Raw genomic sequence first — 16,328 nt, 5'->3', positions numbered from 1 at the left:
TTGATCCTTAAAGCCATGAAACCTTTGGCTTATACCTACATAAAACCATCATAAAAAAGTGAAAATGTCTTTATTTTTTTAACCAATGTTGTCAAATGAACTTAAAACAAAAGGTATCCTAAGGTGTCCATGTAAATAAGATAGGCTCTTTACATGCCATAATATATCTTTAGGGCCCAATAGCATACCTTTGCTGGCACCCATGAGGAAGCCTTGCGGGCCAACTTTGGAAGCAGTCCAGCCAGGAACTGGTTCCTTCCACGACGCCACAACTGAAACAGAAATTCACTATTAGGCTGAGTTCATCTTACTTTAACTTTTTCAAACGTCAAAATTCATTTTGCTATAACAATAACCGGTGGTTTTTGTATGGAGTTTGATAGACTTGACGTTTGTTAAAGTTAAAGTAAGATGGTGCAACGAAGCCTAAGTTGTCATGTTTCTATCTTTTCAGTTTATTATCAAGTAAAAAAATTTCAGTTTACGCAGGACTTTGGTTTTTTGTTTTTAAATCATCATCATCATTATCATTTCAGCCATAGGACGTCCGCTGCTGAACATAGGCCTCCCCCAATGACTTCCACATCGCACGGTTGGTAGCTTTGGTTGGTTGGTGTTTTTAAATAACATTTTGTCATTTATTTTTAAGTTTTTTTAATGTAATATTTTATTTTTATTACTATTTCTCTTGTGTCAAAAAACTAATTTATATTTCTATTTATGTTTCATGTACTCACTCATAGTAGGCCGTACGATGGTGCAAGGGAACAGATCAGCACACTTGACCACTTCATGCTCCGCCAAATGCTTTGTGAACGTGTATGTGTTTGGATGGGACTTCAGCACTCTGAAATGGTAGAGAAACTATATCAAAAGTGTTAAGCCTCCAATTTTTATTGGTTTTCGACCTTATGGTAAGGGAATAAGGTTTTACGGTGTCATTTATAAGATTCATATTTTACTTAAAACATAGCAAGACAACATAAAATTATTTTGCCTACTAAATTATTATGACACGTATTTTTTATTTTATTTCATAATCAAATAATTCCGACGACATCATAAAGGTAGCAGGAAGGCGCTGGACGCAGGCCGCTACCAACCGGGCGATATGGAAAGCATTGGGGGAGGCCTATGTTCAGCAGTGGACGTCCTGTGGCTGAAATGATGATGATGGACCCAGATCTCATTGACAACGTTTGAATACCTACAAAACTTTATACTTGATTTTGATGATGATTTTGATTCCAAGGTAAAAGAAATGTGAGAAATTGAAAGAAAACTTTTTTAGCTTAAGTGCCACCATTGTAAGAAAAATATTCAAAAAAAATGTAATATAGCTGTTGAGTTTCTGAATAAACTAAATAAATAAATAAACATGTCCATTTTCTGCTTCATCGTCAATATCATCATTTCAGCCACAGGACGTCCACTGCTGAACATAGGCCTCCCCCAATGACTTCCACATCGCACGGTTGGTAGCGGCCTGCATCCAGCGCCTCCCTGCTACCTTTTATATTTGCTAAATTTATAAGAGCCTTATTACAACTCACTTAGGTTCAATCTCCTCCAGCGCTTCATCGCTCAAAGTCCCAACCAATGAGATCACCTTTTCAGCGTCCTCCGGTGCTTCGTACACTTTCTCGTGGGCCTCACTCAAGTAAGAGTTCACATAGGCTGAAGATACGTGGATCATGACCTGTGGGTATTTGAATAAATTATTGTTATACCACTAAGGCCCAGAACAGAAAGTGAAACGCAACTGCAACGAAACTGCAACTGCTAGTTACTTTTGAGTTGCATCTAAGTTTCTGCCATAGCGTCCGTTGAGAGACCACACATGACGCGACCAGTTTGAAACTTTCAGTTTCAGTTTCATTCATCAGAATCATCAGAAAGTTGCAGTTTCGTTGCAGTTGCGTTTCACCGTCTGTTCTAGGCCTAACTTGTCTTGATGAAACATGAGATCGTTTCATCCACGAAGACGCGCCCTACCATTCTTCCGCTAATGTTTGAGTGTTATCGGTACACGCTAATTATCCATGAGTGCACACGCAGACTACAATAATGCCTTACGAATTGCTCGGATCAAACTCCCCGCACCCCGCGCGACCGAGACCTATAATAAGGCCTCAGCCTCGAGTTTAGCGGGCAGCGGGGCGGGAGCGGCGGCGGCGCGGGAGCGGGGCGGGCAACGCAGACCCGTTCTCGAAACAAGCGGGCAGCTCGCGCGGCGCTTTAGCGGCAAAGTGTTGTGTTCGGGGTTGTGTTGTCGAGATATTTGTTTTTATCATAGCTGGGCATTAACTCGTTAATCCGTTAATCGTTAATTAACGAAGTTAACATTTCTATTAACGGATTAACTTTTAAGTTAACTTTAAAAAATGTTAACGGACTCGTTAACTTCCGTTAAATTATCCTAAGTCCGTTAATCGTTAATCCAGTACCTACTATTTACCAAAAAGATACAGCATGCACGCTGAAAAACGCTAGAAAAACGCGTTCTGACAAGTATGTTCGGGCATCCAGAACTTCCAGAACCCAAAACAACAGTTTTCATAACCAGATTACTAACGACACTTGTTAGTATGTGTGGGACAACTCTTGCAACTGAATTTAAGACCAGTTTTCCTCAACCGATTGAGCTGAAATTTGGTATTCTTATATAAGTACGATGACAATGCAATGTTATGGTACCATTGAGCTGGTCTGATGATGGAGTCATGAGGTGGCCATAGGAACTCCTAAATGAAACGGCGGCATCGCATCGAATTTGGGTTCGTTGGATTTGTCTTTTTGAGCACTTTAGTACTAGATGATGTCCAGGGTCCTGATTATGGAGTCAGGAGGTGGCCATAGGAATTCCTAAACGAAACGGTGGAAACTTATCGAGTTTGGGTTTGCTGGATTTGTCTTTTCGAGCACTTTGGTGCTAAATTGTATTGTAATTGAACCAAAGCTCTGAGATTGAGATACTACTAAAAAGTGTAAAATAAAATTATAATAATTAAAAAACTTTTTTAAAAACAAGCTTTTATTCTGAAATGCAGTTGTACTAAAACGAAAAAAATAATTATACTTAATAGTTAAGGAGGCGAGGTAGCTAAATGGCGTAATTCAACGGCGTTGTCGAGACCTATCAAAATCGAAAGATAAAATAATTTCGAAAAGAAAAGCTCGTATGGCAAAAACCATTTTCGCGGTGGGTTTGGCGTGTACGGTTTTTCAAAAATGTTAAAAAAAACAGTTACTTGGGCATTCTCGAGCGCGTCAGATTTTCGGAAGGGGTGTTAAGTAGGCCCCAAGGAAGCTCCCTTTAAAAACACTGACGATTTCGGCGTGACGATAAGTTACGATGAATTTATGAAAATGCAAAAAAAAAAGTTTTTTTGAAATACTCGAGCGCGTCAGATTTTCATAGGGGAGGTTTATCTCGGTATCCTGAAAGCATATTTTTTTAATCTGACAAAAATGTTGGTGGGTTCTCTTAATCTTACCGAAAAAGGTTTTTTGGTTTCTTTTTTTTCCTTTCTTTCTCCTTGATAAAATGGGGAATTTAAGAATGTCAATAAAGCGATAGATACAACCAACGTAGAAATGGCTTCTCCACACTTCCGGTCATGCGGAAACCGGCAGATTTTGTATTTTTAGTAAGTTTTAGATTATATTCTTCAAAATAAAAAATAAAAAAATCGCGCTCGAGAATGCCGGATTAACGTTTTTTTTTTACAAGTTCGCGACCCTATAACTCGGCGGCGTCAAGGACTTATCGTCAGATTAGTTAAATTTAGTCTTTAAACACTAAAATCAACCCCCAATATCTTAATCTGACGCGCTCGAGTATTTCAGACTATCCATTTTTTTTTACTAATCTGATCGTCTATCCTAGGCGCGCGTCACTACATATAGAGCTAAATACTTTACAAGGTTGTTCTAATAGGTCTAAGGTATCTCTCATATCTTAAACTGCCACGCTCGAGTATTGCCGAAAATTCCCCTATTCGCCTCCCTAACCATAAGCAAGGTTCAAATAATTTTCGAAAGCTTGTAGCGCAAACATAAAAGAGGAATAAATTCCATGCGCGATACAAGCTTTCGAAATTATTTTAAACCTTGCATACAATTATTTTTTTCGTTTTATTATCATGTGTTAACGGATTAACGATTAACGTTAACTTCCGTTAAATCTTGCGAAATGTAACGTTTTAACGTTTAACGAAGTTAATTTTTTTATTAACGGTTTAACGATTAACGAAGTTAACTATTTGATTAACGGTGCCCAGCTATGGTTTTTATTCGCAAACGAAATGTCTGAACAACGGCGACAATTTTATTTCGATTCAAATTTATTCCTAAATTGGGCAAAAGAAGGAGTGCGCTGCCCGCTCGTTGCCCGCTCCGGCGCTGCTGCCGCGCCGCTGTTTTCGAGAACCGGTCTATTTGATTTTACGCATAAGATCCTGCCGCTCCCGCGCCGCCGCCGCTCCCGCCCCGCTGCCCGCTAAACTCGAGGCTGAGGCCTTACTGGTGGGGCGCGTCCGAGTGGATGAAACGATCTATACAGTCAGCGTCAAATAGTTCGTGACACCTAAAGTGGCCAAAAAGTTGGCAACACAACCTTATTCCAAGTAAGAGTAGGCGCACACCGTTGATTTTTAGTTGGCCGATAGTTGTGCCCGATTTTAAATTGTATGAAGAATCGGCCAAATCGAATCGGCGTAGTGTGCGCACTCCCATACATGCCCATACTGATCAACTGCCCGACTAAACTATCGGCCGACGAAAAATCAACGGTGTGCGCCTACTCTAACAAAGACGTGTTGCGAACTTTTTGGCTACTTTGGGTGTCACGAACTATTTGTTTAAATGTTTTGCAAAGTTTGTCACTTTTAACGTAGGGAGAAAAAGTGAAGAACGATAAATAATTTCAACTTACGTTTTCGCTACAAAAAGAAATCGGATCCATTTGTACATTAAAATAAGATATACTAGCATAATTAAAAGTCTAGCTAGCGCTTAACTCGGCCTGAGGCACGGGAGGGTGTTTTTGAGACGTCAAACGACAGCGAGACTTCAGATATGGTTCAGATTATGTCAATGTCACCCCTCCTGTGCCGCTCCTACACCTCAGGCGCTGACTCAGTTATGCGCTATAGTCCGGTCGCCGAGCACGTAGAATTTCGTCCAATGACCCCAAGCTACCCATCCTTATCGCTCGCGTGTAATTATATTGCTGTCGCGACTGTGCGACGGGCGGTCGCAGTGAGTGTACGAGCGCGACAGCAACATAATTACGCGCGAGCGATAAGGATGGGTAGCTTGGGGACATTGGACAAAATTCTACGTGCTCGGAGACCGGGCTTTAGATCTATAACAATCATCATCATCACCTTCAAATTCTTCATGTCTTTACACAGCGCCATAACTTTTCGAGTCCCCAGCAGATTTATCTTCACCGTTGGCCTCAAATTCTCCTGAAAGTCCAACGTAGCTGCAGAATGTATGACCACATTCACATTCTCAGCCAACGTCTGCCGGTCAGCTGGACTGAGACCAAGATTCTCTTCGCCCACATCACCGGCCACTGGTACTATCTTCTTGAATATATCCGTGGAATTTTTCTCTAGAAGCTTTTCAAAAACCTGTAATATAAGAAAATTGACTTAGCTTCTTTGTTTTCACACGCACTAAAGTATTTGCTATTGGCTGACGATAGTGACTGAGTTTTTTGGGCTGCTTCTTCTCAGCACTGGCCGATTATCCCGAAGCAGTGGTAGGGTTAATACTGGGACGTGAAAGTGCTTTTTAAAAGCCTATACCACTAGTGGTGTAACAAATGACAATATGAGGGTAGTTGGACTACGCCGCGAGAAGCCAGTCTGCTTGTGACCATGGCTACAATATAGCCGTATTCTGTGTCGAAACGTCAAGCCGTGAGTGCATAATGTAACTCATACAGAAAAGTTGCGTTAAGACCCGTGTCTTTTCAATTTTAGTGAAATTGACTGAATCTCTTGCACTACTTCTTCTCAGCACTGGCCCATTTAATGTCCCGAAGCAGTGGTAGGGTTAATACTGACGGGACGTGTAAGTGTTTTTTTATAGGTGTACTTGCAAAAATAAAATAACTTTTCTTTTAATTATTTAATTTGACAACATGGAGGACTTAATTTTAATATTAATTCCACGTCTGGGTCACTAGGTTAATCAATTCTGTGACAGTACGCAGTGAAAATTAATACCAATAAGTTCGTATACGAAATATGTAAACGAAGGTTAAGGTTATACACCAGACAGTTGTGATTATTTATAAATAAATCAATCAATTATTAGCATAATGGAGGATAATTGATTTATTTAAATGCATGACAAATTACAATTTTTGACTAAAGTCATAATACTGTTTTAATATTGTTTTAGTTTTATCATTTAAATTGGGCATCTTACAAATAAATTAACAAAACTAATTTTATTTAGTTTTAGTAGTGAATGAAACAGTTTGTTTAAGATAATGCCTGTATTCTGTAATTTAGATATTCTACTAAGAAATAAATCAGTATCAATAACTATTAAAATGTATGTTAAATATGATAATGCATTCAGAATTTAGTTAACGGAATTGTTGGTACTAACAGTTCAATTTTAGTATATTAATACTTATTCATGCTATGTCTGAAAACATAATAATATTAATATTAAGTCACATCAAATTAATTACTTATAGACTTTAGGATGCACCCTATTTAGTAAATTAAAGTATGTAATCATATCATGAACTGAATGAATATTTAAAATATGGATCATATCTTTAAAAGCTCTTTTTCTTTCAAACAGAACTAAATTTATAGATTGTGAGAGAAAACAACTTTAGAGTATTCAAGGTAGAGTTTAAACGAAATTTACATAGGAGAAACCAATAATAATTAATGTATGGTAATGTTGTTTACTATAAATTTAAAGTATATTTAGCAGTCCAAGCTGAATAAGATTTTCACCAAAAACCTTTCTGAGGCGTATTTCGCCGGCCGGTCGTCTTAAATCACTTAAGTAACCTTTTTAGTCAAAAAATATCAGTAAGCACCACTTACCGGCTGCTTTGGGAACTCCTCAAGCCTTTCGGAGATTTCCTTGCCTTTCTTAGGCCTCATAAGCAGGTATAACTTGCCTACATCAGGAATGGTCCTCAAAATTTTCTCAATCAGGCACAAACCGACGAAACCAGTGCCGCCGGTTATGAAGAAATTCTTCCCCGCGTAGAACGCTCGCACTTGGGAATCGTCCGGCATTTTCTTTAGTTATTTATCTGGAAATAAGGAAATAAATAATAAACTTTACAACTTTTCGGAAACGAGAAAGTTTACTGAAATGTGTGACGTCATCTCATCTGTGATCTGTCAAAATCAAAATGTCAATGTCATGGTCTGACCCTTTCGTTCAGGAACAGGTAAAGTTCAAAGATCATACTGCTTTATTATAATACGCTCAACATTTAAATAATCGCTCAATACCTCCGAAAGGTTTTTTTAAATTTAATAATAAATACATTCACTTGGACTGAAACTAAATTTAATTTTGAAAAACATGTTTACTTCTATTTATGAATATGCAGAACTGTTATTTCTCATTAATATTGTTTGGAAGGCAACCACTACAATAATAAATTACTACGGTGTCGTTTTTGGCACTAAATAAACTTAATAAACGCCAAACAACAGAAATTCTTGCACAAAAAATCTTAATTTGAGGGGATCGAACCCGCACGACTTTACCTGACTTTATTTAACCCTTTAAGTACCTACTGATCCGGTAACCAGTACCAGTCAGGCGGATTGTATTTTTATTTTATTTTATTTATTTAAGACAACAAAACTTTATTATAAAAAAAAATTTGGTTAATCTTGTTTTTCAAAATTATGAAGGCATCCATTACTTAGAAAATATTGTCATTTGCACGAAACTGTTCAGTCGCAACTGTTTACTGTTTACGTATCACTTGTCCAAGGTGAGCCAGTTGGTAATTACTGCTGCCTTGCAGTAAAATTGATTGTTTCTGACGTCTCGTCTCGTACAGTTAGTAGAATCCTTCCTCCTTTTGGCGCAGTGAGAGGTGCGTGAAGCGCTCCTAAACTATTCCGTAAAGCGCACCTATGATAGGTTGCCCTGGTACTTACTTAGACATAAAGTTCAAAATCTGTAGTAGTAAACAATAACCGTTTTGTAGGTTATGGCTATCTTCATTGCATTTCCAAAGGCTTCAATAATCTAAGTTCCAAAGACCAACTTTACGTAGGTACTTAACTTATAGATCTATGTACCTACATAATTGAAAGGCTAAAGGCACTTCCTATTTGGCTATTTGCCTCTACACCTTAGGTAGGTACAGTCAGCGTCAATAATAGTTCGTGACACCCAAAGTGGCCAAAAAATTGTTGACAACCAAAAACGTGTTCCGAACTTAACTATTAACTACTAGCTTTTGCCCGCGACTTCGTACGCGTGAATCCCGTTTTACCCCCTTAGGGGTGGAGTTTCATAAAATCCTTTCTTAGCGGATGCCTACGTCATAACGTCTACCTGCATGCCAAATTTCAGCCCGATCCGTCCAGTGGTTTGGGCTGTGCGTTGATAGATCACTGTGTCAGTCAGTCAGTCACCTTTGAATTATTGACGTTGACTGTACCTACTCCACTAAAGTAGGTACCTAGTTTGGTTAACTCAGTGTTAAAAAGCTATCGTCATCAAAGTGACTTCAAAGTTGTTGTTAAGCAAATAAATCATTGTCAGCAAACATTACACTGCGTCTGCGACTGACGCAAAGTTTCGAACTTTGGACCGGCCATGTTTAATGTCACTTCGTGTGTTCTGGTTAATTATGTATTATAGTTTGTAAATAAAATAATAGGAGAATAATATTAGGCGCAGTTGCAGCATCTAACTTTAACCGAGACTATTTAAAAAACAACACCAATGTTTTTCGTATAGAATTTGGCAGAATTTTGACGTTTTTCAGGACTATTCCCACCTCCGTTCCCACCGCTGCAACTCCTGTGTAGCCAGGATCTACAGCTTGACCACCAATAACCCAACCAGTGAGGGTCAAGTTTGTCCCGGGGAAAGTTAAACTGTCATTGGACCCGCAACGAAATTAATCAGAAGAACATAGTTAGTTAGGAGGAGTTTGAAGTTCTGACGTAAATAATTTTTACGTTTGTTAAAGTTGAAGTAGATGGTACAACTCAGCCTAGTGTCGTACAGTAAGGTTTGGCAGTTTACAATACAATAGCCCAATGGTGTCGGGTTGGATCTGAGGATCGCGGGTTCGAACCCCTCTGCCACTGGATTATTGTGGTGAGCACTCTTAACACAGGCATACTTAATTATTTAGCTTACCACGAGGGGTTAAGGCGACTATTAGTAATTTGTATCCCACCAAAAACATAAACGTAAAAAAGGAGAGCCAAGTTCAATACAAAAATTATGCTTGGCTATGGACTTCACTGCAAAAAGAATGGAGATCTAAATGAGTTAGAGATAGAAAGTAAAAGTTTTGCAGCACTGTTACAATGAGGGTTTTCGCGAATGAAAGATCCGCTAGATGGCGGGACGTGGATGTGGGGTCTGACTGCTGCGTGATTGGTGGATTTTGACATATCTGTCAATGTCATGTCCAAAATAACCAATCATGCAGCATTTGGACCTCGCGTCTACGTATTGCCATCTGGCGGATTTTTCATACGCGAAAACCCTCATTGGAATAAAGTAGTGTTGTCAACTTTTTGGCCACTTTGGGTGTCACGATCTACTTATTTGACGCTGACTCTACATACATATTACCAGATTACCAGGTTACCGGCTAAAGCCGCACATGTTTGAGTTTCCGGCCAAATATTGTCTTGTCGGGCCTGTCCGGCTTTTGTTAGGCTTTTTGTTTGGCTGTAGCACCAGGCGAAAGTCAAGCCACAGAATAATATTAAAAGCGCACGCATCAGGATGTTGGGCAACCGAAGATGATAGTAGGTACTCCTCACTCGTGAGCTTTGACACTAATTGCACAATTGCTTTTAGGGTGAAATGAAGCACAAATGAAGCAGTGAGTCCGGCTTTTGTGTTTTTGCAACCCTATCTACACATCAACTTCAGTCTAGGGATGTTATGGATATGTAGTTCCGGTTATGGATACGGTTACGGATATAGGAATAATATTATACCGGTTTCGGTTACGGTTAAGGATATTTTTTTATTTCGGATATCCGAAAGTTTTGGTTAGGTACGGATATTATCTGTGCTTTGGAATGCAATTTGCAATAGTTGTCCAACACAGTCATTCGTGGCCGCACACTTTACATCGAATAAAAAGTAATAAAAATTGATACAAATGGCATTATAAAGGTAAATCAGCCTAGGCTGTTATGCCTTTACATAGAATGCTATACAAAAACAATTGAAACTGCCTACATCCGAAACTATCCGAAACTTTTGAATCGGGTTCGGTTACGGTTACGGATTTTTTATTTATTTCGGATATCCGATAGTTTCGGTTACGGTTACGGATATTATTATATCCATAACATCCCTGCTACACATCAACATCAGTCTTCACAAGGAAGCAAGTTTGGTGTCATTGACCGTTTAAGCTCGCTGACCACAAGCGAAAGTAAAAGTTGCAAGAATGTGAATCAAAGTAAACACTCTTATGTGGTTGTGTTAGATGCTATTTTACTACCAACTTTTTAAGTATAATGTAGGCACAATTATTGTTATTATAGACTGCAAGTATTAAGTTTCTTTAAAATACTAAAATCCGGTTTGAAACACATTAATGTCTCGCAGGAAAAAAAGATGCAATTTCAAAAACTAACTGGTTTTGAAGATGCATCTTTTGACCCGACTGCGCCAGAAGGAGGGTTTTACTTCAATCTAAATCGAATTATTTTCTCACTACAATTACAGGCCTAGTTAGGTTACTCAATGCTCTACCTAAGTTTTACCCTAATTCGACTTTCTCGGCATTGTTTCTAATATATTGTTTTTATTGTTGTGCAATGAATTTAAAAGTCAATCAAAACTTAGAAAATTATAACAATAGCTATTGTATTCTGAAAGTAAAGATACAATGGATATTACGAGTACATTCACTAATAAGTAATTAATTATTTCGTAAATTAATTATTTCAAATTAATGCGTCTAATTTTACATTTAACTAAGACAATTTAATGAACTTACTATAGTTTTTTAGGATCGTAAGCCACCTAATACTTAGGTAGGTACTTAGTGTTAGTAATAGGATACTCCTATCCTACCTCCTTACTATAACTATGGGCACTATGGCTATAGATAGAGTTAGTCTTAATTTGGATCCTGGGTTCGATTTCCAGGTTAAGCCACACACCAAATCACAGAATATTGTTTCTTTAAAATATTTACGTATGTATGTAGCCTAGTAAATCGTTTCTGTTTTAGTAAAAAATTACAACATATTAAAGTAGCACGGTTGAAACAACGTTTTCATAATATTACAGAAAGAATTAAAGAATTACTTAATTTTGGTCTAAAAACGCTTTTGAAGTTATGACACCATAGCCTTACTTATTATTATGTTATGTTTTTTTGACTGTCTGTATGAGTTATATTCGTACTTGATGACTATCACAGACACATGTCTGCAGTTAGTTTATTTATAGAAATATAAAAAAGTCACAGTGAAAGTTGTTTACATCACCTTTCTGATTACATTTATTTCTATTCGCGCCAGAGTAGGTCCGAAAAGACTCGTTCTTCATAGATTGAGGGCATGGAGGTACTGAGGGTTATAATTTAAAGAATTTTATATCTAGACCAATCACAGGACAACCAGGTTTTTACAGGATACCCTACTTAGTATTATGACGTCACGCGAAAATTCCGTTTGTAGCCTTCGACAAACAACTGATTCGTACGAATTTGTAATTTGAATTTCAAACGAACATGGTGTGTTTGCTGGATTACTGGATCCCGCAAACTGGATTGCTGCGGGAATGAGCTCTTAGTTAGGTCTAAGACTCGGGCTTCCGCGTGCATTCGAGCTAGAGTGATTCGGGTTAGCGTTTTTTCGGGGTAGAGTGAATCGGGGTTCCCATTTTCGAAATTAACGAATGGAGGAAAGTCGAACTTTTACTTTGAACTTCCTATGTTCTTCTGATTAATTTCGTTGCGGGTCCAGTGACAGTTTAAATTTCCCCCGGGACAAGCTTGACCTTCACTGGTTGGGTTATTGGCGGTCAAGCTGTAGATCCTGGCTACACAGGAGTTGCAGCGGTGGCAACGAGAGGTGGGAATAGTCCCGTTTCGGAATTAACTACAACGCAGTCAAATGTAGATTGTCTTGAAATTATTATAATATTAGTACAGTTGCCGCGAATACTCGCTATTATTCGGTATTCGGCATTACTCGACATTTTTTTGATATTCGTCGAATACCGAATAATAGCTAGTATTATTCGGCATTCGGCGAATAGTCGTCTAAAATAAACTTTTAGTGAACCAAAAAGCTAATGAGTTAAAAGTAATAATATTTTTATTATTTTTCCTAATAAAACAATGCACAATATCAATCATTATTTGTAATAAATTAAGTATTCATCAAGTCTTTAATTCAATAGCAATTATCAAATAACTATAGTAGTAAAAAATAAATAAACGTCGAAAATCAAATAACAAATGCGTGCCGCCTATCCTAAATACAAGCAATACGCTTTTATTTAGGATAGGCGTTATTTGAGCGAGAAATCCCCTACAATACTAAACGCTGGGTTACAAAACGGGGGTCTTCCCCGTAAACTATGTACAAGAAAAGGGTTGCCAGAATTTAAAAATGGAAAATTAAATTTACTACATATACTCAACCTCAAATAAACCGCACCTTCCGCGACGCAAACTTTAAAGATTTTCTTTTGACACAATCATGGTGCCCCAACAATATTGGTGTTATTTGAAAGCCCAATAAATTTAAAGAAAAACACATTTAATTTCTTAATAAACGATTAACATATACCTACCATAAATGTGACTTGAAAAAAGACCTCACTTGAGGCTCACCTCTGCGATCAATTAGACCAATTTTTATGGTTATAAAACCAAATAATGATCTCACGTGTTCTCTTTAACAGATGGATAGCGATTAATCCCAACTTAACAGTTTTATAGCCATAAAAGTTGGCTCAAGCGTAAACCTACATTTTGAAGAAGTGACTCTGAATCCTTCTAAAGACACATTTTTGGAGTAAAATCTTTTCCTTTAATGAAACGAAGTTTAAAACTAGGCTTTTAAATTGTGCCAATATTGGTGGGAAGTGGGGATGCTTACGTTTGAAAGTGCTTGTAGCGGGAGGTGCGATTTATTTGATGTCGAGTGTATAATTATGTAGGTACATATTTTATGTATAATATGAAACAGATTTCTTTAACTTTATTGTTTTCTTTTCTCACAACCTTAGAAGAAATTAGAAATAATTGTAATGTTTTTATGTTGAATAGTAATGTCGAGTTATTCGACTATTCGCCAAAGGGAATGGCGATTAATCGGTATTCGACTATTCGCTATAACCACTATTCGCGGCAACTCTAAATATTAGTGTCAATAATCTAATAACAGGACGTTTTATTTATCTTATTACGTTATACTTTAAAAGTCTACAAACCATAGTTAGATAGAGCTAATGTTGTTTTAATCTAAGCCTACGTTTCCAATTCCATTAGTTTCCAAACCGGTTAAACCGGGCTATTTAAATAAGGCTGCCAATGTTTTTGGTCATCTTCGGCGTAAACTTCAAACTTGTTATTTCTTTGTATTTATTTATAGAAATGGGCATGTTTCCACTATTAAAGGTTCAATAACCGCTTTATAACATACATAATACACATTGGCGAAACTAATAGAATCCTGCCTACGGACTATACCTATATTTCCCACCTCTCGTTCCCACCGCTACTCCTGTGTAGTCAGGATCTACAGCTTGACCGCTAAACCCAACCAGTGAAGGTCAAGATGTGTCCCGGGGGAAAGTTAAACTGCCATTGGACCCGCAACGAAATTAATCAGAAGAACATAGGAGTTCGAAGTTACTACGACGGATCCCTGAAATTGCTTTCGAAAATGGGTTTCGTAATTTTATATATATTGGAAAAGTGGTGAACTGAATACTTAGTGGTCTTATTCGAACCACATACGATCTCATATGAATCGTAAGAGGCGACTAAGAGACAAATATGCGAACATCAGGCCTCCCCAACCCGTCTGGCCAGCGTGGGGAGTGTAGGACAAATCCTCCATTTGCCTCTAGTGAATTCGAGGTCATATTCCTGTAGTTAATAATTTTTCAAACTATGATATATTATGGAGGATATTAAGATCTCTTGTTTCCACCACTGCAACTCTTGTGTAGCTTTGTAGTTTTGGTCTTAATTAACTGATGAAAATACGTAATTACAATCAAGATTATATTTTATGTTAATTTTATGGAAATAAAGCCGTCTGGTCAGATTCTTGTAATGTTAATTCATAATATTGACAAACCATTGTGAGAAATTGGAAAATTTTATGTTTTTCATAAATGTATCGTAAATCGTAATCGTACGTGTCATTAAGATAACTAAATGCAAATGAAATTCTATGTTATACGGAACGGAAATAACGAAAGAAACAATCTTTAAAATATTTGTCTATTTGTTAGGCGGCTGGACCGATTTTGACGTGACTTACACTGATAAATAAGGTGACAATTTAAGGAATAACTAAAGCCACTAATATTTAGAAAAATAATTAGGAATCGTGAAAAAAATTGTGATCAAAATCAAATTACGAAAGTGAAACCGCGGGCGGAAGCAAGTTATTTACAAAACACAAGTAAATTTCCACCAGTTATGACAGTTCCTCTCTCTTTGAGTGGATTATGTAATACAAGTAAACATGTAATATTACAAGGTAAGACCGGGTACAAGATATTACAGGTAATACAAGGTACGACAAGTTAACTTACAAGGACTACAATTTTGTAGACAATGACAATCGTAATTTACTACAAGCAATGTTACAAAATGGGCAAAAAGACAAAAGATAGACTCGCTCTGATAGAGACAGATTTTTCCCGTGGTTTTACCCTAATCATTAGTTTTTACGCGATTAAAGGAAACTAGCTGACCCTTCATCATCATTATCAGGTCATTTAGTCTCCACTGCAGGAGCACGACCCTCTCTAATTTACCAGAGGCAAATGGAGGATTTGTCCTGCACTCCCCACGCTGGCCAGACGGGTTGGGGAGGCCTGATGTTCGCAGTTTGTCCCTTAGTCGCCTCTTCTACTCAACTCAGCCAACATGACGAAAACTTAAATTATTAAAGTTATAATAAGTACTGACTTACGCCCGTATTTACAAACGATGCTTGCTTAAGTGAAGCAGCAAATCGAACGCACAGCGTTGAATAGAGCTCTGTGATTAGTTCGTGTGTGCGTGCGCCACGCGCACCACGCGCACTGTGAGACCTCATAGTAATGTTTGTGAATACGGGCGTGAAACGTTAAAAAAAAACTAAAACCCAACTACGACAAAAAACGACGCTGAAAAAAGTATAAAACAAGATTTTCAGAATACTGAACTGAACAAAGTTGCTAATGTAGTTGCATAGTAATTTTCATGTTTGGAAAGGCTTTTAATTACCTACTTAATTAACGTAATTGTTATTGTGAAAAAAATAATCATCAGTGATAACAACAACTCTCTCCCTCTCAATAAAAAAAATAATTTTACGTCTTAGGTTATATTGATAGCTAGTTCCTCTGTGGTTGAGGATTCCGGGTGAAGCTCGCTTCCACCTTCGGCCTGATCATCACTTTCCATCAGGTGAGATGCAGACCAAGTTTCCTCGTTGTGGAAGAAAAAGTTTTACTTAACACTAAAGACATTAATTAATGTTTTTCAGCTCTAAATATGCTCTATCTACATAAATGATGTATTAAACGTTCAGGATCAGAATCATCATCATCATCATCAGAAACGTTACAAAAATTATCAACTTCTATCGACGCGAACTATAAACAAAAATAAAAATGCCTTTAGTTTTAGTAATTCCTAAAGAATTCAAGACGAAGTTAAATTACGAAATAATTTACATCGGAACGTTTTTTACAGTAATTTTCCTATAACTTTAATACTAAAGTATAAATAACCATAAATACCTATGAAACACAATAAAGACTCACCTCAGTTGTTAATTTAAAAAACAAATAAAACACACACTTCACCAATTTTTAAAGTGTTTTCGTGCGGCACTACCGCAGTCTACAAAATTCTG

The 16,328-nt window shown here is 37.5% G+C and overlaps 1 protein-coding gene across 1 annotated transcript in view; it reads right to left on the bottom strand.

Moving 5' to 3' along the window:
* The window catches only part of LOC135085681 (putative fatty acyl-CoA reductase CG8306), a 32,641-nt gene extending 16,313 nt beyond the window's left edge, over positions 1-16,328 (bottom strand). The window contains exons 1-6 of the mRNA XM_063980487.1: positions 16,237-16,328; positions 7,089-7,303; positions 5,391-5,642; positions 1,554-1,699; positions 738-847; positions 189-272 (exon numbers count right to left, since the gene is read on the bottom strand). Coding sequence (XP_063836557.1) covers positions 189-272; positions 738-847; positions 1,554-1,699; positions 5,391-5,642; positions 7,089-7,286 — 790 coding nt within the window. The 5' untranslated portion in view covers positions 7,287-7,303; positions 16,237-16,328. The remainder of the gene's footprint in view (positions 1-188; positions 273-737; positions 848-1,553; positions 1,700-5,390; positions 5,643-7,088; positions 7,304-16,236) is intronic.

Source organism: Ostrinia nubilalis, chromosome 29 (assembly GCF_963855985.1).
Source record: "Ostrinia nubilalis chromosome 29, ilOstNubi1.1, whole genome shotgun sequence".
Lineage (NCBI taxonomy): Eukaryota > Metazoa > Arthropoda > Insecta > Lepidoptera > Crambidae > Ostrinia > Ostrinia nubilalis.
This window is presented reverse-complemented; position numbering and strand designations above follow the sequence as displayed.